General features: G+C 42.7%; 2 protein-coding genes across 4 annotated transcripts; both read right to left on the minus strand.

Annotated features, from left to right (window-relative positions):
* Nucleotides 1-361: 361 nt before the first annotated feature.
* Nucleotides 362-16,673, minus strand: Nep1 (Neprilysin 1). Of its 2 annotated transcripts, none has more exons than XM_015170048.3 (9): nucleotides 16,584-16,673; nucleotides 10,807-11,492; nucleotides 6,500-6,583; nucleotides 4,365-4,492; nucleotides 4,167-4,284; nucleotides 2,119-3,125; nucleotides 1,882-2,044; nucleotides 1,496-1,812; nucleotides 362-1,427 (listed from the first exon to the last, which is right to left on the minus strand). In XM_015170048.3, exons 2-9 carry the CDS (start codon nucleotides 11,285-11,287, stop codon nucleotides 1,155-1,157), a joined length of 2,571 nt encoding a protein of 856 aa, XP_015025534.1. In that variant the 5' UTR covers nucleotides 11,288-11,492; nucleotides 16,584-16,673; the 3' UTR covers nucleotides 362-1,154. The 2 variants fall into 2 exon arrangements, with proteins under 2 accessions (XP_015025534.1, XP_002056828.1); XM_002056792.4 differs by lacking the exon at nucleotides 16,584-16,673 and adding an exon at nucleotides 14,727-14,980.
* A 541-nt stretch (nucleotides 16,674-17,214) lies between these two features.
* Nucleotides 17,215-20,119, minus strand: LOC6633505 (uncharacterized). Of its 2 annotated transcripts, XM_032440455.2 has the most exons (7): nucleotides 19,966-20,119; nucleotides 19,686-19,897; nucleotides 19,014-19,616; nucleotides 18,569-18,958; nucleotides 18,267-18,503; nucleotides 17,827-17,873; nucleotides 17,215-17,312 (listed from the first exon to the last, which is right to left on the minus strand). In XM_032440455.2, the coding sequence occupies exons 1-7, from the start codon at nucleotides 19,967-19,969 to the stop codon at nucleotides 17,273-17,275; spliced, it is 1,533 nt and encodes a 510-aa protein (XP_032296346.1). In that variant the 5' UTR covers nucleotides 19,970-20,119; the 3' UTR covers nucleotides 17,215-17,272. The 2 variants fall into 2 exon arrangements, with proteins under 2 accessions (XP_032296346.1, XP_002056829.2); XM_002056793.4 differs by having other exon boundaries at nucleotides 19,014-19,897; nucleotides 19,966-20,117.
* Nucleotides 20,120-20,247: the final 128 nt, after the last annotated feature.

The raw sequence follows: 20,247 nt of genomic DNA on the forward strand, positions 1-20,247 counted from the left end.
TGCAATATGATATAGGGGTCAGTTCCGGGTCCAAAATATGAATTGCCTGCAAAGTTTCAAGAGAGAGAAGAAGACAGAGAAGTTTGCCTAGAAAAAGACAGACAGATAGAAATGATATATAACTCGATTTAGAATATATATATATATATATATATATTTATGGGTTCGAAGATATCTGCTGATATGCGTTACAGATTTCATGACAAAACTAAAATACCCTCTACAAGGAGAGGGTAGACAATAATGCCACAGAGAATAAAAGCTGTGATATCTAAGCACTGGCAATATCACGTATTATTCCAAATGTTTGGTTCGCATAGTCAATAGATGACTCTCGCTATAAAACAATTCCAATAAATAGTTTAGTTTTGTTACATTTTTTGTTTATTTTACTTTATTAAGAATAATTAATGCCGCTTGATTTGTTTTTGTTTCCTTTTGTCGGATGTTACCGATAACTGGTTACTGGGTAAGGGTTTTGTAGGGGGTACAGGAGACTCGGTTGGCGTTTCAGTTTGTTGTTCTTTTCTCTTTTGATATGGCATTCATAAATATATATATATATATTACAATACAAATACAAATACAATTAGTTATATTGTACATACATATATGATATTATACTATGTCTGTACTATCGCCCTATAACAAAAGTACAAAAAAAAAAAAAAAAAAAAAATACAAAAATAATCACACAAGAAAAAACAACAACAATTGAGAAAAAAAAAATTAGACGCCCTTCATTTGATGATGCAGTATTATACGTTATATAAATATAAATATATATATATGTATATATATAATTTGTATATATATAAAAATAGACTTATGCAAAGCATGATCATAACCGTGATCGTGAGCATGATCAAGCGTGTGCTGTGTAGATGATGGCCAAGATCTTGAGCTTGATCGTGATCGTGCACCCAATACCATGATCCTGATCGTGTTCACGATCAACATCTCGAGAACCCGATCGTGATCATCATCAAGACATTGAGCGTGATCATGAACCCGATTTGGACTATGATCAAAACCTTGTGATCGTGTGCATGACCAAGATCTCGATCGTGATCGCAGCCTCTTTGCTGGCGAGCACGACCAAGAGCCCGATCACGATCACGACCGTGACCTTGCGATCGTGATCGCGATCACGACTACCAGACGCTGCACTTGTTCGCCGGATTCATGGTTGTGCCCACGGCACAGCTGTAGGCATGGGCAAAGTCTCGCGAGTTGGAGAGCGGCCCCAGGACGCGGACAAAGCCCGGCGAATGCACCGAGGATCGGATCTTGGTAAGCGCATCCTCCGGCCGCATGCTGCCGCACCAGATTTGCGCATAGTTGAGAAAAAATAGCTGATCGTGCGTCATATTCAGCGCCGGCAGCAGCAGCTCGCGTCCATGCAGCTTCTCCCACTTCTTGTAGGCCTGCAAACAAGCCCGGAGAGGAGCTCAATTAGGGATTAGAGATTAGAGAGTATGGGACTGCTGCTCACCCGGAACGATTGCTTGAGGCCGCCATTGTCGGCTATGTTCTCGCCCTGGGTCATGCGGCCGTCCATGTACATGTTCACCTCGTTGATCTTGTAGCGCGAATACTGATCGATGACGCATTGGGTGCGCTCCCGGAATGCCTCGATTGTGGCATTATTCCACCACTGCATCATGTTGCCCTCCTTGTCGAACTGCCGACCCTTGTCATCGAAGCCGTGGGTGATCTCGTGTCCGATCACCACACCGATGCCGCCATAGTTGAGTGATTTGGGAAAATGTTGACTGTAGAACAAGGGCTGCAAAATGCCCGCGGGGAATACTGAAAGAGCGACAAATTTAAGTCGAACAGATCTTCGCTTGGGGCAGATCGATGGCAGATGACCCGCACCTATATCATTCTTGTTCGGATTGTAGAAGGCATTGACCACCGCCGGCTCTGTGGTCCATTTCTCTTTGTCCACCGGCTGGCGCAACAAATTCAGCAGCTTCTCCGACTCCCATTGCAAAATGCTCAGCACATTGTCAATAAAATTATCCGGCACGATCGTTAGCTAAGGACAACAAAGGCAACAGAGGATGATCAGGAAAATGGGGGGGGATTTATTTTTCTTTTATAATTTCTTACATTCACATACTCCTGCTCCAGTTCGGTGACATTGGTGAGAATCTCCGGATAGCCGATGCGTTCGTTCATCGAGTCCGCCTTCTCTTTGGCAACGGCGCGCGTCTCGTCGTCCATCCAATGATTCTCGGCGAGCAGCTCATTGAATGCCGCCCTTATGTTGTGTATCATCTCCAGGGCGACCTCTTTGCTATCCTGATTGAAATTATCCCGGATGAAGAGTGCGCCAACGGCCACGCCCAGCTTCTTATTGGTCCACTCGACGCACTGGGACCAGCGAGTACGCTCCGACTGTATGCCCATCAGAATCTTACGGAACTCGACACGCTCCCGCTGATACTCGTCGATCATGTGCGTCATCAGCGACATGACCAGACGCCACAGCATATAATTGTGCACCACCCGACGATCCGTTTGCTTCAGTATGCGACCCATTTCGGTCAGATAGGTCAGGCCGTAGGTGACCAGCGGCTCATCCGGCTGCAGCTGTATGTCTGCGCCCAACGCCGTCTGCAGATAGACGCTCCAGTCGAGCTCCGGCACCAGCTGCTGCAGCTCCGGCAGCAACAGCTTGCGGTAAACGGCGCTCGTATCGTGTCGATCCGCCTCCGCCAGCGAGACATTCACCAGCTGCGTCTCGAACTGCACCACCTGCTGCAGCTCGGCCGCGGCTGTGGCCGGATTGGCGCCCAGCAGCAGCGAGATCTGGGTCATGTACTTGTGATAAGCCTGCCGATCGTTGACGCTGCTCGGCTTCAGGTAATAGTCGCGCGATGGCAGAGCGTACTGCAGCTGATCCATCTGTATAATGTTCACCGAGCTGTTCTTATCGTCCGCGCCCACGTACAGCTCGATCAGCACCGACTCGCTGTAGTTGAGCCGCAGCTTGCCCATCAGCTGCTCCACGGACAGCTCGGCTGGTGGCTGCCAATTGGACTCGATCACCGGCCAACCGCCCAGCGAGCGGAGCACCTGCTTCAGCCGGCCAGCGCCGATCTTGCGTATCTGGGCTACAATTAAGCGCACAGCATTAGTCAAAGGAAAGCCACATAGCGAGCTGGTCGAGCGTGTCCGACCCACAGATACCCTTGAGTTAGCCTGTAGCTAACTCTTCAAAACGGAGCCTAAGCCGAAGTTCAAGCCGAATTAGCTAAAATACTGTCGAGCCTAACTTCGAATCAAAAAGATTTTGTTCAGAACAAATTGAAAATAATTAAAGGTAGAAGAAGTCGGACGGAAGGAATATATTCTGGATCAAAGAGACCAGCTTGGAAACTTGACAAACCAGCGACTGGTAAGTACAAATATATATACTCTCATATGATAAGTTTATATAGAACAAGTTTGTACGATATTTTCTGCTATTTATTTATGATAAAAGAATTGGATGTTTAAGCATAGCTCGAGGATTACAATTGCTAGTTAAAAGAAGCTTGTTAGGTAGGTTCCCGAAGCCGTAAGATATCTCATTTCGTATGCCAAGCTTACGATATACAATTTACATAATGATCGGACTATGAGCACCGAAATTTTAAAGCATGCATAGAGACGGACAATGAGACGAGCATTGTCATTAATTTAGAGTTTGTGTTTAAAGATGTGAAAAACCAGGCTCAGGAGTCGAGCCAGGGCAGTCCATCGTATCGAGAATCGAACCAGCGACTATTTTCATTGAGCTTGACTTTATAAGCCTCAAGCATAGCACATACTTCTGTTTCCGCTTTTCTCAGGCTATTAAAACTCATTCTCATCCAAACTTAAGGAGAGTGTGAATATACCCAATATTAAGCAAGATAGTATTTAAGACTCATTCAAATTTAAGCGCAGCTCTTAAAGGTATCAAGATCTTTTCAAGAGCAGAATTTCGTTATTTATCGATATATGCAAAACGATGAGGGTTATCGATAATTGATATCGAGAAAACAAAGTAAGTTATCGTCAGCTTGGAATAGACTTGATGTTGCAGACTAGTTTGTGAGATGGAAGCATTGATACAGTCGAATGGACGGTGCTTCGCCTTTTGCTTTACAGGGTATATTTCGATAACTCACGTATGTCCATGCAGCTCTTGTAGAAGGTCTTCGCCTTGACCGTAGCCGCATTGTCGCGTTCATCGATCGGTTCCTCGAGGACGCCACGTAATACCAGCTGCTGTTGATCGGAGAGCACCTGTTTTGGGGGGGGGGGGGGGGGGGGGTTTCCCCATCGATAATTAGCTAGAGCTACAGTCGATGCCGTGGGCCACTTACCTCGAAGGTGCTGATCGAGCTGCGATCCTCGGGTATGGGATGCAATTTGTTCCATGTGCCGCACGCATATTGAAAGAAATCATCGCACGGATCCGCAGTTAAGTCCATGGCGGACAGCAATGAAGCAGCTGCAAAAGCATTCAAAACAATTCATAAATCAAGCGTTAACCCAATGGGAACGAGTTCAGCTGCGCGGCTTTTATTGGAATTCCTCGCCATAATTCATATTCGTTTCGATCATAAAAGTCAAATAACTCATTGAAAGCGCAACTCTTTATCTAACCCTATCAAACGCCCACCAGCCCATCTTTCCTATGCCCTGTACCTGTACATGGGAGATGGGCCTAAAGGGTATATCAATTGCGCAGAAATGTGTGCAACAGCCGGACGATTATTCGCCCATAATCTTAATATTTATTCTTTTTTTTTTTTATTATACATTAATTATTTGTTAAACATAGTTAAATATTACTTGAGATAAGTCGCGCGGTACAGGGTATTACTCAGTTGGTCAGGCTCAACTTTCGCAATCTAATTTGTTGGTTTGGCAAAATTTACGCCCAAAGTTTGCCCTTTGCCTTGATTTTTTTGCTTTGTGGCGTCCGAAAAACTTTGTCAGCCTTTCGCGTTGAAATTAAACCATAATTGGGTTTGTCTTGGATAATTTAAGGTTGAGAACTTGAGAATTTCTATAGGCTGGTTATTCAAAAGATTTAAAACAAAGCGAAAAGCCATAAATCAAGTGAATAATAATAGAGCAAGAATATTCTTGTGCAGGCCAAGTTCTTTTATTTCCATTTTCAACCATATTTAAATTGAAATCTTTCTCCTAACTGGCTCTTGCAGTTGATTCCCAATCAGTCAATCAGTCGTGCAGTGAGTCAATCGCTTAATCAATCATTCAGTCGAAGATTCAGTCAATCAGTCCGCCAGGTAGGTAGTTAAGTAGGCAGTCAGTCAGTGAGTCAATCAATCATTCAGTCAGCCAGTATGCGTCAGTCAATCAATCAATCGGTCTACAAGTCACTTATTGAGTCTTACAAGTGAATCAGTCAATCAATCAGGCAGTCAGTTATACAGTCAGCAAGAATATAAGCTAATCAGTCATTCAGTCAGTTGGCTATACATATTTGGTCATTCAGTTGGTTAAACAGGCAGTCAGTCGGTCAGTCAGTCTATACATCAATCAGGCGGTCAATCAATCAGTCTGACAGTCAGTTAGTCAGTCTCTCAGTCAGTAAGTCAGGCAATAAATAGATCAATCAGTAAGTCAATTAATGCATCAGTCAGTCAATCAATCAGTGAGTCAATCAGGCAGCCAGAATAAAAGCTAATCACACAGTCGCTAAGTCAGCAGTCAGTCAATCAATCGGTCAGTCAATCAATCAGGCAGCCAATCAGACAATCGCTCAATTAGAAAGCCAATCAATCAATTGTCAATCAGTCAGTCGTCAGTCAGTTAGTCAGCTTTACATACATACAAATTAGGTTTCCAGCTCATGTGTGTGCCTGAGCCTGTTGCTGTTTGCGATCCCTCCCCCACGCTCAACTCCGCCCCTGCTCAATGGGCGTGGGGTTCCCATAAAAGCTACGCATATAATTAATGTACATCTCCTGGGGTAAAGTGGACGGGGGAAATTGGGCAACTGGTTCGTTAAAGAGCGAGGCACGAACTAAAAGATAGCCAGCTTTTGGGCGACTTACAAAGTGAATGGAGGAGGGGCACGGAGAGGGGTTGGCAACTGTTGGCATTAACAATTCTAAGGCGACTATTGTGCATTTGTTATGCATGCATGCGATGTGGCATGCGGCAAGTGGCAAGTGGCGCCACACAGAGCAGCAAATGTCACATTCCCAGCAATGGCCCATAAAAAGGTCGTTAAACGTTGTCTTCGCCAACGACAACAACGTTCGACTTGCCATGTTGCGAATGCATTTGGACATAAAACCACTCTGGCCACAACTGGCCTCAAATTGACGGTAATCAACTGCTAAGCCACAATAAAAATTGCCAATTAATAATTGAAAAGGCAGACCGGCGTGTGGGCGGTCGCCTGTTGCCGGCCCCTGTTCTAATCATCATCATCATCATCATCATCATCATGATTGAAATCCTTGGAAGAAGTAGCACTTACCTGTTCGCACGCATTCCTGTGTCAGGCAGACGTCGTCCTGGCTCCTGCGTCCGGATCCCTCCAAGCCGTTCAAGCTGCCATCGCCTGTAATTAGAGAACTTCGCAGCTGAGTTTGCATTTTTGCTTAGCTAGCACCCACACACACACACACACACACACACAGCTGGCTCGATTTAAAAACCACTCAGATAAATTAAATTTATATTTTGTTTTCATTAAAAAAGAATTTGCACAAGCAAATCGTGGCAACTAGCAAATACCCTATTGTAAATTTGGAATTCACATTCAAATATTCCATTAATCAGTTCAGTGTTGGAAAAGTCTTTAAAATAGGTAGCAAAGGCAAGTTCTAGTTTCGAGGAGCCTAACAAAAACAAAAAGCTGCGATTGATTATTTCCAGCTATAGAAGGAACCAGATCCAGAACGTTAGATTTATTTTTTTTCCGGTCTCGATGAGTTCGCATATTAAGTGGAGTCAAGTGGACTATGCTGACCTAGTTGTTTTTCCCTTGATCCTGATGGATGTGCAAATAAATACTCAATTGTTTACGTGTTAGCTCTGTCTTAAGGCCCACTTTGGAGGTGGATACAATTATATGCCAGCGACTGGCCATCCTCATTTGGGTTTGGGTTTTTTCTTGTTGTTTGTTTTTTAAAGTAAACCAAACGTGCCGTGGCTGGTTCAGCTCGTGGTCGATGGCTCATCGATTGACGCCCGGATACACAGCTCAGGGCACACGACACATGTTGCATGTGTCCTTTTAATAGCTGGGCGAGTACCAGGCACCCTTCCCACTCCCCCACTTGCCGTCCAGGTCTGCTTCCAGCAACTGCTCGATTTATGCAAGTTCTAGCTTCTGGATTATTCCGTTGGCTTCCATCAGCCAACGGATTGAGACTAAAGTGTTGCACTCAGGTGAGCGCAACTTTTCATAAAAAAGTGTTTCCTAATTGAATGGGAAGCGAATGGGAAGAGCCCCTGCCCAACCGTCGGTGCCTCGTGGAAGCGCTAATGAATTATGATTTAGTTCAAGTTAATTGAGAGCTTTAGTCGGAAAGGAATCATCGCAAGGCAAGGCAACACAGAGAGAGAGAGAGAGAGAGAGAGAGAGAGAGAGTGAGAGAGAGCTAAGTGCAGACCTTGAAAATAATTCAGATATACTATATAAACACTTTGCAGGATTATTTATCAAACACTTTTCAACAAACTAGAAATAATAAAAGAAGAAATAATCCCTTTGAAGTAGTTGCTAATTAAACAAATTGCAAGGTTAAGTAAGTTGGGGAAAAGTTTCATTTATTATTTACTGAAGGGAATCCTTACGGACTCAGCCGGATAGGATAGGAACGCCTGTTGAAGCCAACGAAACGATGTGAAGATCGCAACTGGAACAAATCTCAACTATGGGCAGGTAATTTCGAACGAATGTAAAGGAATCAAATAATAAATATCAGGAGCAAAGATTAGATAAGGCTTCTACATGGAAGAAACGACTATGGAGGCAAGAGTTATGGAAATATATCTTAGGATCAAGCCAATAAGACGATTTAATGCCCTTCTAGACATTTTTCTTAGGCTATCGGCTATTTATGGTGCAACTCTTGGGAATTCAGGCGTTCAGCTAACCCTTTGACCTTCAATATGCGTTTGCCCTTTAAAATGCATTTTGTTTGAAGAAAGTTCAGAGTTACGTGTGCATTTGACACAACAAAGACTTGCATTATTTCACTAAGATAATAGTTCCTGTGACAACAGTTGGTTAGACTAAGGCCCAATCTGATGGAATCACAATGAAATGCCATGTCAATGACAGGAGGCTGGAGAACAAAGGCTGAAGTTCATTGGAAATGTAAGAAAACTGAACTGAAGATACTCAGATAATCATTTGGTTATACAAACAACTCTTAACAAACGGACAACAATAGAGATCCCATTGAATTCCTTGACATATCAAGCAATAGATTGTCCTTTTCATGTTATGCAATACGATTCCTTGGCACAATAAATATTGAGCAAGCGACTGTTTACGACTTGAAAACCCTTTCATATGTATATACATATATATTTAGATCTTATCAAATGGACATCAAGAGGGATCCCATTGAATTCCTTGACATATCATGCAATAGGTTGTCCTTTTCATACTATTCAATACAATGTCTTTGCACAATAAATATTGAGCTTAAAGCAAGCGAGTGTTTTGCGACTTGAAAACCCTTTCATATTTTGTATATAGCTATATATTGAAAATAAGCCCATAATAATCAATTACAGCGGCCAACAACATGAAGAACATCCCGCAACCCATTTAAGAGGAAGCCCGATTGAAGGCCAAAGCTTGCCGCATGGCCTAACTCCAAGTATTTATAGATGTGTGGTTTATTTTTAAAAGTGTTGTAAAATAATACACATAAAAAAATAAACGGGGGCAGCAGGTGTGCGCGTAGGCTTTGATGATAGCCGGGGCTGGGTTGGGGCGAGGACAAAAAAAAAATCGAAAAAAGATGAATGAATTTTGTTGTTCCGTTCGGTTATTTTGGCGCTAAATATTAAACGCACGTTTTACAACACACACACACACAGACACACACACACTCATAAACATGTTATGATTTGTGGCTGTGTGTGCGGGTGGGCGTGTCATTCAATTAGGGCGCACAGGCAGGACACCCGCAGGATAGCCGCAAATCGATTCAAGCAACAAATTCATAGGCGAATTGATTGGTTTTCCAAAATGGAAATACATTGGCCGAGTGTTGGTTAATGCTGCAGATAAGAAAAAAAAAAAACAAAATAAATAAATGCCCGCTAGCTCAGCTAGAGTGGGCGTGGCGGGTGCTATTGGGGTTAAGTGTGTGTGAATGAATGCAGCCGCAAAGCGAGCGCTGGGCACTTGAGCTGTTCGTTGGGTCTGTGCCCCGCGGCGGTAGGGTGAGGGGGTTGCTTATTTTTAAGAGGAAAATGTGCGCGCCACAAAAGGCAGCCAGGAAGCGGTTGCTGTCATTGTTGTTGCCCGTTGTTTGACATATTTTGTAATTGAATTTCCAAACGCGCGCGGAAATGAAAGGCGCCTACAGCACCAGGACGCAGCTGCGGCCGTAGGGAGGTTGGTGCGTTGAGGGGCTAGTTAGCTGGCGGCAGCCACAGATTCAATTCACAATCCCATGCTGCCACCAAGTGGCAGCCTGTTGCTCTGCCAGCCGCCTGTTGCTGCTGCCGCGTCCTGTTGATAGGAAATTAAGTTTCTCATACCCTTACAATGGGCAACATCAATTTGTTGCGACATTTGTCACCAGCCCATATTCCCCGACGAGGCGATGTTGTCTGTGCAGTTATTTTCAGTTCGAATACGCTTCTCTTTTCATTCTTAACAGACTTACAGCAAACTTGTTTGACATATTTTCACATTTTGGAACGTGGAATTGAAACATTTAATACTAAAGCAGCAGCAGAAATCATCTGCTCAAATTTTTATGTATTTTTTGTAGCTTGCATAGCTCAAAGCTATATCTGTTTTTCCTCTTTACCGAATTGCCCTTACTTTACCTGCATTTTAACATATATTGGAACGCGGAATTGAAACACAGCAGCACAGCAATGCCCATGATCATATGTTTTAATTCTTATGTATTTTTCCACATTACATAGTCCGTATTTGAATATGCTTTCTCATATTACCGAATTTCCCTAAACTTAGCTTAGCTATTAACATATATCGGAACGCGGAATTGAAACATTCTATAACACAGCGTTTCGTTTGCTTTAATTTCTATGTATTTCGTATAGATCGAATATTTCAAAGCTAAATATGCTTGCCTTTTACCAAACTTCCCAAAGCTTTGCTTACTTCTTAACATTTTTTTGGAACGCGGAATTGGAACACTTTATACCACAGAATACTGGTATATAGGAGCAATCCAACGCATATTGTTTTATATAAAGAATCGGTCATAGTCTTTAGATTTCACTAACTAGGCGTGGATTTTCGGAAAAGTGTGAAATATGTTGGAATTGAATTCGGCTGGTTGTCAAAAAACAAGTTCCCAAAATAATTTTCACGATTTTTCCACGCTTTCGGGTGGAATTAACCCAATGTCCGTGCACTTAAATAGCTTCGGTCTGTCTTTGAAAATCTCTACTAGGGATATTTCATCTGCAGTTGAATATTTTCACAATTTCACAATGACCTTTCGCGCCAATTGGGTGGATTTGCCGAAAAGTGTGAAATGACAAACAAAGCAATTGCAGAACAATCGCAACAACGGCTGGCAATTGAGTGTTTATTGTTTTTTGGGCTTAGCTCACCTGCATCCTGTAGGTCGTTGCGCTGATGGCGCTGGCAACGCTGATGCACGCTGGCAAAGTAGATGGCGAGGGCGCCAATTGCGGCGCCCAGCACGGTGAAGGCAATGGCCAGCACCAGGAGACGGCGTCGCTGTTGCGCCTCCTTCAGCAGCAGCCAGTCGCTGGCAACGGACGGCGAAGGAGCCGGCGCCGGCCCGGGCACGTTCCGCTGCAGAGCGCTGCCCACGGCGCCGCTGCCATCCGGGCTAAGGAATACAACAGTTGGTAGCTTACTTTGCGGCGGCTGCTGCTGCTGCTGCTGCTGGCCCAGGAGCGGGGAGATGGCGGTCGCGTTTAGCTCGTTGGCCTGCATGTAGCCATTGTTGAGGTTCGACAATGTTGACATTGGCTGCGGCTGCGGCTGCGGCGCGGTCGACGGCGACGGCAGCTTGTCGTTCGCTGGCTTTGTGGGCGCTGTGCCGCCGCTGGGCGTGGCCAACATATCGCTGGCCAGGCGCTGGCCCTTATCTTAATCCCTAGCGCTGCGTTACCTTATCGACTGACAGCGGGCCTTTTTGAGCAATCAACCGTGCTGCTCGATTTGATGGGCGACTTCACGCACCTGTCCACGGCTGTCCGCGCTGCGGCTTTGCCCCTTCAAGTTCGCACGGTTCACAGTTGGCGCTGCGTCGTCTTCGTCGTCGGCACTGGAAAAGAGACGGCATGCGAATTGGTCACAAGAAACTCTCACATGATGCCAAGGCACGCGGCACAGCCGAAAAACCATTTGGCCATATATTTTAATCACAGTTTCGGCTAAGAATCAAGTTAACATGTTAATAGATAACATTTTAATGTAGTCAACATTTTTATATGGTTAACATTTTGATGTAGTTAACATATTAATATGGTCAACATTTCAATATGGTTAACATTTTAATATGGTTAACATTTTGATGTAGTTAACATTTTAAGATGGTTAACATTTTGATGTAGTTAACATATTAATATAGTTAACATACTTATAAAGTTAACATATTAATACAGTTAACATTTCCAATATAGTTAACATTTAAACATGCTAGAATAGTTAACAGTTTTGTATAGTTAACATTTTAACATAGTTAACATTTTGTTTTTGCGTGGGCGCCCGAGCAGGGACATTCAATATTTTCCATTGTTCAATTGTGCTTGCCCTGACTTGATTATAAATTAATAATTTATTTGCCTGACATTAGCTAAGCCTTTTAATTACACAAGGTTATCGGCTAGTTGCACGCAGGGCTTTTCAATTTTTAATCATTTTTACGACAGCTGTGATTTTAACTTTTACTCTCTTTCAAACATGTCATTAACCAACTGCGAATAGTTAACCCAACAAATAGTTCAAGGCAGCTCTGCTTAACTATGCAGAGTAAAAAGGTTTCTACAACATTTTCAATAATATCTGTTTCGATATAAAACTATTTCCACTTTCATTCTGTTGCTTTTCTTCTAAAAATTAATTAAGTTTAAATAAAGATTTGAAGAATATCTCCCAACTTAAGGCTCGAAAGGAAACCAACTCAAAATTCCATTAAGATAAGAATTATTTGGTTTTTCCCCCAGCTGATTATTTAGTCAACACACAAATGGAACGCGGAAACGAAACACTTAATACAACACTTATATACATGGGGCACAGCTTACTAAACGAACCAACTGGCGTTGTACAACACTGTTAATTGTAATAATGAATTGTGTAATAATATTCTAATTGTGGCACACGTGCTATATGAAATGTCTGTACAAATAACTGTAATTGTCAATTACCCGAGTGCAACAGACCCAACCAAATGGGTAATACGAGACGACCGCAATGTATGAACACTTTATGAGGCCCAACTATACGTAAGTGCACTTAAATATTTAATAACAATTAGCTATCAAATGTAAACTGTTCTTTCTCCTTTAAATATTAAACTAAATATCTGGTAAGCATATAGAGAAGTTCCCTAGGCAGTCCAGTCTAAATTTATGCTGTTCTCTCTTAACTCTCTGTTATGATCTTAAGTCTAATTGTATCTTAAACTATGAAGAAAACGATGGCAGCGAGTAAATGAAAATTAGATCAGTTTATATGGACAAATGGAAACTAGAAATCTAGAAAATTATTCAAAAAATTGTACGACTGGAATAAGTCTTTTCACTTTTGGAACAGAGCATGGCGCAGTCAGGAGAAATTGACTGAATCGTTTTTAAATGTGTGCGTGTTTTTTTCTTCTAATTCTTGCTGATATTAATTGGCATAGACTACGCGTCGTATGAGTAATATTTACTAGCTTTTAGCCAGGCCAGGCCGCGGCTTTACGAGCATCATATGTAAATGAAACTTGATATGTTTAGACGGGAGGGATTAGATCATGAGCAAAGATTCAAGAAAAAAAAAAAAAGTAGGCAAAGATATCTTGTTGAAGATTTGGCAATAAATATAGTAGAAAAAAAACTTGCATTAATCTAAATAAATAGTTGAATTAAAATGGGCATTAATTTAATATTAGATTAGATCACGACTTAAGACTAGAAATGAGCACTATTTGGAAGCGATCCCATGCAAGATGCGCGCAATGCATTCTTGATTAACTTCGGTGCTTAGAGTCCGATCTGTGTGAAATGTTCAGGCCTTCAATATGGCATACAAAAGTGTGTAAATTCCCAAGCACAAGTCTCTAGCTGGACAGGCCGAAGTTATCCCGAAAGTAAACTATTTTTAATCTTTATAGACTATGCTAGAAGCTATCTAACAAATTTTGTGTCTATAGCTCTTAAAGTTCTCGAGCTGTGCCTAAAGAACCTTGCATTGCATTCGTTTTCGATTGTTATGTTTAATATGGAGCAGAATATAGGTAAAATAAGATAAATTGATAAGCTTAAGGTAGGTTATACGAGAATCTATATCAAATTTGAAGAGGTAGCTCTTGTAGTTTCCGAGATCAGGACATAGTTCGCAGTCCAGATCGGAAATCTATATGCACTATAGTCTCAGAAATGCCTGCTGCTTGCTGTTTTGCAACAAAATTTGGGGATATTTTGGCTTTATATAGATAAACTTTGCTTTTCCGCATAAGCTCTTCCTTGAACGGGAATCCTACAGGGTTGCCAGATGCAGCCAGAAATGTCGCAAGACGAACTTGGCACACGCTGTGCTCCTTGCGCTCAAAACACAAAAAAAAAAAAAAAAAAATACAAACAAATGAAATAAATAATGTGTATATATTTTGATAGGCCCGGTAAACAGCTGTCTGTCCCGACTGTCGGCCAGTCGTGCCGCGATCAGGGCCAACATGTTCGGTGGTGGGTCAGCAAACGCAGCCGCCGCGTAGAACGCAGAGAACGCGAGATGCAAAAAGCAGCTCAACTTTGATTAGCTATAGTATTCAATTTTAATTGAGATACAGCGGCTGATTTCGCAAAAACAAAAAAAAAAACGATAAAAAAAAAAGCTGAAACTAGTTCTGCGAGAACGGTTCACATAATAAGCGTGGGCCGCACCTGCGCAGCCAGGGCGATCGGAGGCTTCGCAGCTGGGGATAGCTGGAGGCCGGCTCATCTCGTGATAATCTTCGTCTAAACGCTCGGATTATGCAAAAAAAAAAAAAAAAAAAAAAAATAATTATATATGGCACACACACGCACAGTTTTGGGGGGCAGCGCCAGTTGGCAACACGAACAAAAAAAAATCGTTACAAAAAATATTTGAAAAAAAAAATATGTGATATACTAATTAATTTGCATTTCGCATTGTATAACAAGTTGGGCATATTATTTGTTGTTGCTGTACGTTAATTTAAATTTTATTGCTCTTGTTTTAAACTAACTGGCGTTTTTTTTTTTTTTTTGTTTGCTGCTTCTTTAAATTGTAAACTATACTTTTAAATGAATGGCATTTGTTTTAGCATTACTTTTTGTTGTTGCCAGCCGATTTGTTGTTGTTGTTTGCTGTTGTGTACGTTGCCAGACAGTTTTTATGGCTCGGTTCTGTTTTGAACAACAGTTACATTTAGTTGCGCGCCGTTGATGCGTTGCTGTTGTTGCTGCTGTTGCTGCTGTTCCTGTTGCCGTTGTTTTACTATTATTTCAGTTTGCCTTTTATTTGTGTGTGTTGCTTTATCGCGCCGCCAAACCGCGCGAGGCGACCTCTCGTTACGTACTGAACGCTGCGAGCTGTCCTTAGCTTTTAAGCAGGCGGCCAGCGGCAGCGACGCCAGCGCACACGCTTGGCCGCGCGCTAACGGCAAAAAAACAACACACACACACACGCACACACACACACACAATAGCAACAACAGCAACGAAAGTAAAGACAAACAAGCCAACGTTTTAACAGCGCCGGCCGCATAAAAAGCTCTCTTTCGCTTTACACAGTTCTGCCTTCTGCGTTGTAAGGAAGTGCAGGCAAACAAGCATACACGCACGCACACGCACACGCATACGCACACATACATATATAGCTCGCTCGCTTTGACAGGTGTCAAAACTATTTCGGCTCGTCTCACACACTCACACGCACAGACAATCGGCGCCTCTGGCAGCCTGCCTGACGCTACTCGCATGGAAAAAAAAAAATAACGGAATGCGCCATTTGCAGCGATTTGCCATTCCATCATTCGTCATTGGCATTATCGCTGCGTGATCTTCGTCTGATTGTCATTTGTTAACAATTTTCGTGTTGTCCATTGGCCAAAACAAAAGGGAGAGCAAAAAAATTAATTACCGCCCGCTGGCGATAAACGGGCGCAACAACAATCAAAAAAAAAAAAAATACACATGTATTTCGGATTCAGATTAATCATACTCGAAAATTAATATTAGTAAATACTTGAGACGTTTGCGGTCATTGATTTGATATGTTCTTTTTTTTTTGCTTTTGTCTGTTTGATTGATTTGCCTTTTTTTGTTTTATATTTTTAATTTGGCTATTGGATTTTGATCCCTACAAATTAATTTTAAATACTATCTAAAAACGCCTTAGGAAATTCAAAATTAACGATATCGCTTAGCGAATAAGTGAAGGTTATCGATAGCTGCCAATCGATTACTGATTGTAATTCATATAAAGCCTGGTGTGAAGTGTTGCCAGCTGTCGCTTAGAAAAAGTAGCCGAATCTTTTGACAAAACTAGCTTTAAATAGCTAAGCGAAGTCAAATTAGTTCATATTTTTAGCTGCTTACGGCTGATGTGCCTGAAAACGGCCGAATTTAGCTAGAATACAGCTGAACATCAGTTAATATGGTCAAATTTGAGTATTTAACAACACAGTTCGGGCCAAGAAAACTTGGCGTTGGGTTTTCAAAACCCTTTTTGCAGCAAAATTGTTTGAGCTCATGTCAGGACACGTGCAGCAGACTTTTAATCCCAGACTATGTTTACCTATTTAAGTACGTGTGTGTGCTTTACTTTGTTTATCTACGACAGCTGCGATAGCGGGTTTCACCAACATTTCTATTAATACCATAAATAAAACTGTCATTTATCGATCAGTTTGGTCATCGACGCATTTGCGCGCGCTTTAAGCTCCCGGCCGCATAACGGCATTCAAAAGCTGGCGGCCAACAACAGGTGGCGTGCCAAGACGACGTAAATTTGGCCAGCTCTTGCGTGCGACAGCGCGACAAATTACAAAATATGAAAATTCCTGCAGTGTATTTGTGGGCGAGGGGGGGACTGGCGTCCGTTTTTAATTAGATTACTATTATTCTTATTGTTGTTGTTATTGTTTTTATGTGTGGCAGAAGTGTTACCGTTAGGCGGGCATTACCTTGTGATTAGTTTTTGGCGCAATCAACAGCTGGCACGTGCGGCGGCGCATTTTCCGGCGCCATATGCTAGGTTCAGGACACGCAGCACAAACCCGAGCGGACGAGGACAACGTTGAGCTGGGAAATGTTTAGGGCTAAACTCGGTAAATGCAATGAAATCCATTAATGCACGTTGCTTAAATCTATTTATTTGTTCTTTTTTGTTTACAACAAAATGTTTGTTTATAAATTAGTTTAGGTTTTAGTTTGTTTTGTTGCTATTGCTGAGCGAGTCCGTCACTTTGGCTGGGCGAAGCGCGACTAAAGAAAATATATTTTCGTTCATGCACCAAAAGCCAAGTTAATCAGACAAAATGCCAGGCGTTAAGCCAACGTCGCCAGCGACCAAACTGGCCCCGACCCGACGCCGCCCGGTTTGTAGGGTCGGCCGGCCGGCCAGCGTGAGCTTTTCTTTACGCCCTCTCAACAAAAAAAAAAAAACAAAAAAAAGCTCAGGGGCATTACAAACAAAAACACACACTTGTTGACATCGCGGCAGGCCGCGTATGCTGCACATAGCTTACATTGGACGAGATAACAAAACAACACAACACAACAGGTACAAATAAAATCAAGAAAAAATAAATAAAATAATGTTAAAAAATAAATAATATTTGGATGGATTTTCAGTTTTCAGCAGCTCGTAAAATTATAAAGATCCGGTGTCAAACACATCTGTTCCAGAAAAGCTGCAAGAGATAAAACAAACCAAATTTTAGCAGAGATCATAAAACAAATTTTAACGTATTAAAAACGAAAAGCTCTCGCTGGAATAATTAAAAGCGACGAATAGCGAGTAACGAGTGCAGATAGTGGAATATGTTCAGTACACGAATGAAAATGAAAAACTCCTCAACATTAATTGAAGCTCATTTAAAACAAACTTGTTTGAAAATTGATCGCGACGAGTAGCGAGTAACGAGTGCAAGTAACGAGTGCAGAACAATTGAATATGAAGCACGCTCCAACCTTTACTGCGGCCCATATTTATTTCTGTGGTTAAAAGTCGCGAGTAACGAGCGCAGAATTTGGATAAATGCAGTAAAAATATGAATACAAAAAACTGATCAACTCGCTGGAATAACTGAATACGACGAGTAGCGTGTAACGAGTACTGAAAATTGGCTAAGTGAAGTTCACAAATGAAAACGAAACACTTTCCGAAAATAAAATTTCAAATGATTTTTAGTTTGTGCAACTTACCTCGCTGCAGCGCCGCGTACAACACAAAAAGCAATAAACCGTTCCACCTGCGACCAAATAAAAAGTAATTAAAATCATACAAAATGAAAATATATATGTTAACAGAAAAGTCGGACCCATGATAATTATTAGTTGATCATCTCCGAATACATAAAGTATTTTCTCCTTGATAAGGACGAATGTATAAGTATTTTATTCTTGATCTCGACGAATCGATCTGATCATGTTCCAATGTAGGAAGAATACGGTTTTTTTTCGCGATAACTGCGATGTTTTCAAAAGCAATAAATATCGATTTTTGGCTGCAATTTTGAAACATTTATCGGGAATTATAAAACCTAATTATATTTTAGCTCTAACTATTTAACGATACCAGACCACATCTATCTGTCATTCAGCTGTTAGAATACCTTCAAAGTGTCGCTCAGACTAAGACTCACCATCATGGCAAAGGCATTATAGTTGCTGGAGAAGCGCACCGTGCGCAAGACCTGCATGAAATATTTGTGTATCTCGCTGCCCAGGCCCCTGTTCCAGTTGGCGTGCGCCAAGCGATTGTGGTGCGTGTTGATGATCAATGCGAAACAGCGCACCAGCACAAACATATCCGCCTCGCGGCGAGCAACGATCAGCTGCATCCAGTCCACGCGCTTCACCACGTCGAATGCTTGGCTAATCTGCAATGATACGGATTTGGACAGGGATTAGCTGAGGCAACAAATTGTCTGCTTTAAGCACGCACAATATCAGTCTGGGGTTTGGGCATGTCCATGCCCGAGATTTTGGCGAACGTGGCCAGCAGGATGGTCATTGCAATGCCACGATTGACATCGCGATCATTGATGAGCAGCACCAGAGCTCGGTGCATATCGATGACCCTTTGCATGCGCTCCCTGCCAGTGCCAAATACAAATCGATCGCACAGGCTAATGCCAATGTATTCAATATATTCCGCTGGCAGCTCCACCGACAGCTGGCCGACCGTCTGCAACAGCTCGCAGCGCTGGCCCTGGCAGTGCGTGTTCAGCGGTTGATAGCTCTGCATCAGGATGGCCAAATGGTACAGATCGATCAGCTGATCCAGCTGCACGCCGGCCAGTTTATCAATGGCGTCATTCAGTTGCTGTAGGAGCTGAAAAATAAAACATATTAGCTTAAATCACAATTAACTTAAGCACAAGCTGCACCTGCGCAGTGTCCTCCTCCTCCTCATCGCTGTGATAGGCTAATGGAAATGTGTTCCTGAGTGTGGAGCTGGTGAGGAACTGCTGCAAGTCAGCGTGCGTATAGACTATCGCTGACGGCTGCTGCGGCTGCTCCGCATGCTTATCCAGTGTGACGCACAGCTCCTTAAGCAGTTGGCATCTGCGCGCAAAATCTTGCTCGGAATCCAGCTCCGGCTGCAGGCCTAGGTAGTTGTTGTTGTCATGGGCGACTTTTTCGGTTGAGGACTTTTTTGTTTGGACGGTCATGACATTTATATTCTCCTTGTTCGTCTTCTTCTTGGACTTGCGTGAATTGCCCTCCTCTTTTTTGTGGTTCCTCTTGGGCTTGGGCGAATCGTTGTCCGTGCTCGGCACGTTTAGACGTGCCTGTCTCCTCTGTGCAGTGGCTACTGTTGCCTCCTTCTTATTCCTCTTGGACTTTGGTGAATCGCTGCCCACATTGGACACGCTCAGCCGGGTAACTATCCTCTCCGAAGCATTTGTTTTTATCTCGTTTTTGTTGTTTCTCTTGGGCTTGGGCGAATCGCTGCACACATTGGACACGTTCAGTCGCCTCAGTGATCTCTGCGAAGTAGTTGCAATTGTCTCATTTTTGCGCTTGGGAGAGTCGCTGCCCACGCTGGACGCGCTCACCCGGGCTTGTAGTCTCTTTGAGGTTGTTTTAAGTGAACTCTCGGCGGGCGCTGCAGTTGGCAGCTGATCCTCGCAGTTTTCGCTAGAGTTCTTTGCGCGACGCATCCTGCGCTTTGTTGGCAAACTGTTCGGCTCCTCCTCTGCGTCCTTTTGCTTGGATGTGGATCTTGTTCTTGTAGCATTGCGGGTCTGAGCGCGCGTTTTGGCGGGAACTATTTGCAATCGTTAAATTATTAATATACTGCTGATTATAATCATAAAATGTAATGCTCGCGCTTACCCATTGTATCAAAATGTCGATCAATTTCTTTGGAAGTTAGCAAAAGCTACTTAAATTCTTACAGCGCAATTGATTTTAAGCGGCGATGCATACGATCGTCTGTCATCGAATAATCGAATATAGATAGGCACAGTGTTACCAGACTGCTGCCAGTTGAAATGCATGCACTGAACCGACTGGCAGCGCTCACTTGACTTTGTGTGCGTGCGTGTGCGTGTGTCACATATATATACATATATGCATATGTATGTATTTTCGGTGTATCAGCATGTCATGTGTAAT

The sequence above is a fragment of the Drosophila virilis genome, chromosome X (assembly GCF_030788295.1).
Source record: "Drosophila virilis strain 15010-1051.87 chromosome X, Dvir_AGI_RSII-ME, whole genome shotgun sequence".
In the NCBI taxonomy this organism is placed as follows: domain Eukaryota; kingdom Metazoa; phylum Arthropoda; class Insecta; order Diptera; family Drosophilidae; genus Drosophila; species Drosophila virilis.

Excerpts from the sequence above, each read along its gene's own strand:
- Nep1 (XM_015170048.3), bottom strand. The coding sequence starts at position 11,287 with ATGTTGGCCACGCCCAGCGGCGGCACAGCGCCCACAAAGCCAGCGAAC. Across the intron at positions 6,584-10,806 it reads CAACGACCTACAGGATGCAG|GCGATGGCAGCTTGAACGGC; the intron begins GTGAGCTAAGCC and ends CTCTAATTACAG. Across the intron at positions 1,813-1,881 it reads TCCGAACAAGAATGATATAG|TATTCCCCGCGGGCATTTTG; the intron begins GTGCGGGTCATC and ends TCGCTCTTTCAG.
- LOC6633505 (XM_002056793.4), bottom strand. Across the intron at positions 18,959-19,013 it reads AGGAGGAGGACACTGCGCAG|CTCCTACAGCAACTGAATGA; the intron begins GTGCAGCTTGTG and ends TTTATTTTTCAG. Across the intron at positions 17,313-17,826 it reads GTACGCGGCGCTGCAGCGAG|CTTTTCTGGAACAGATGTGT; the intron begins GTAAGTTGCACA and ends TATCTCTTGCAG.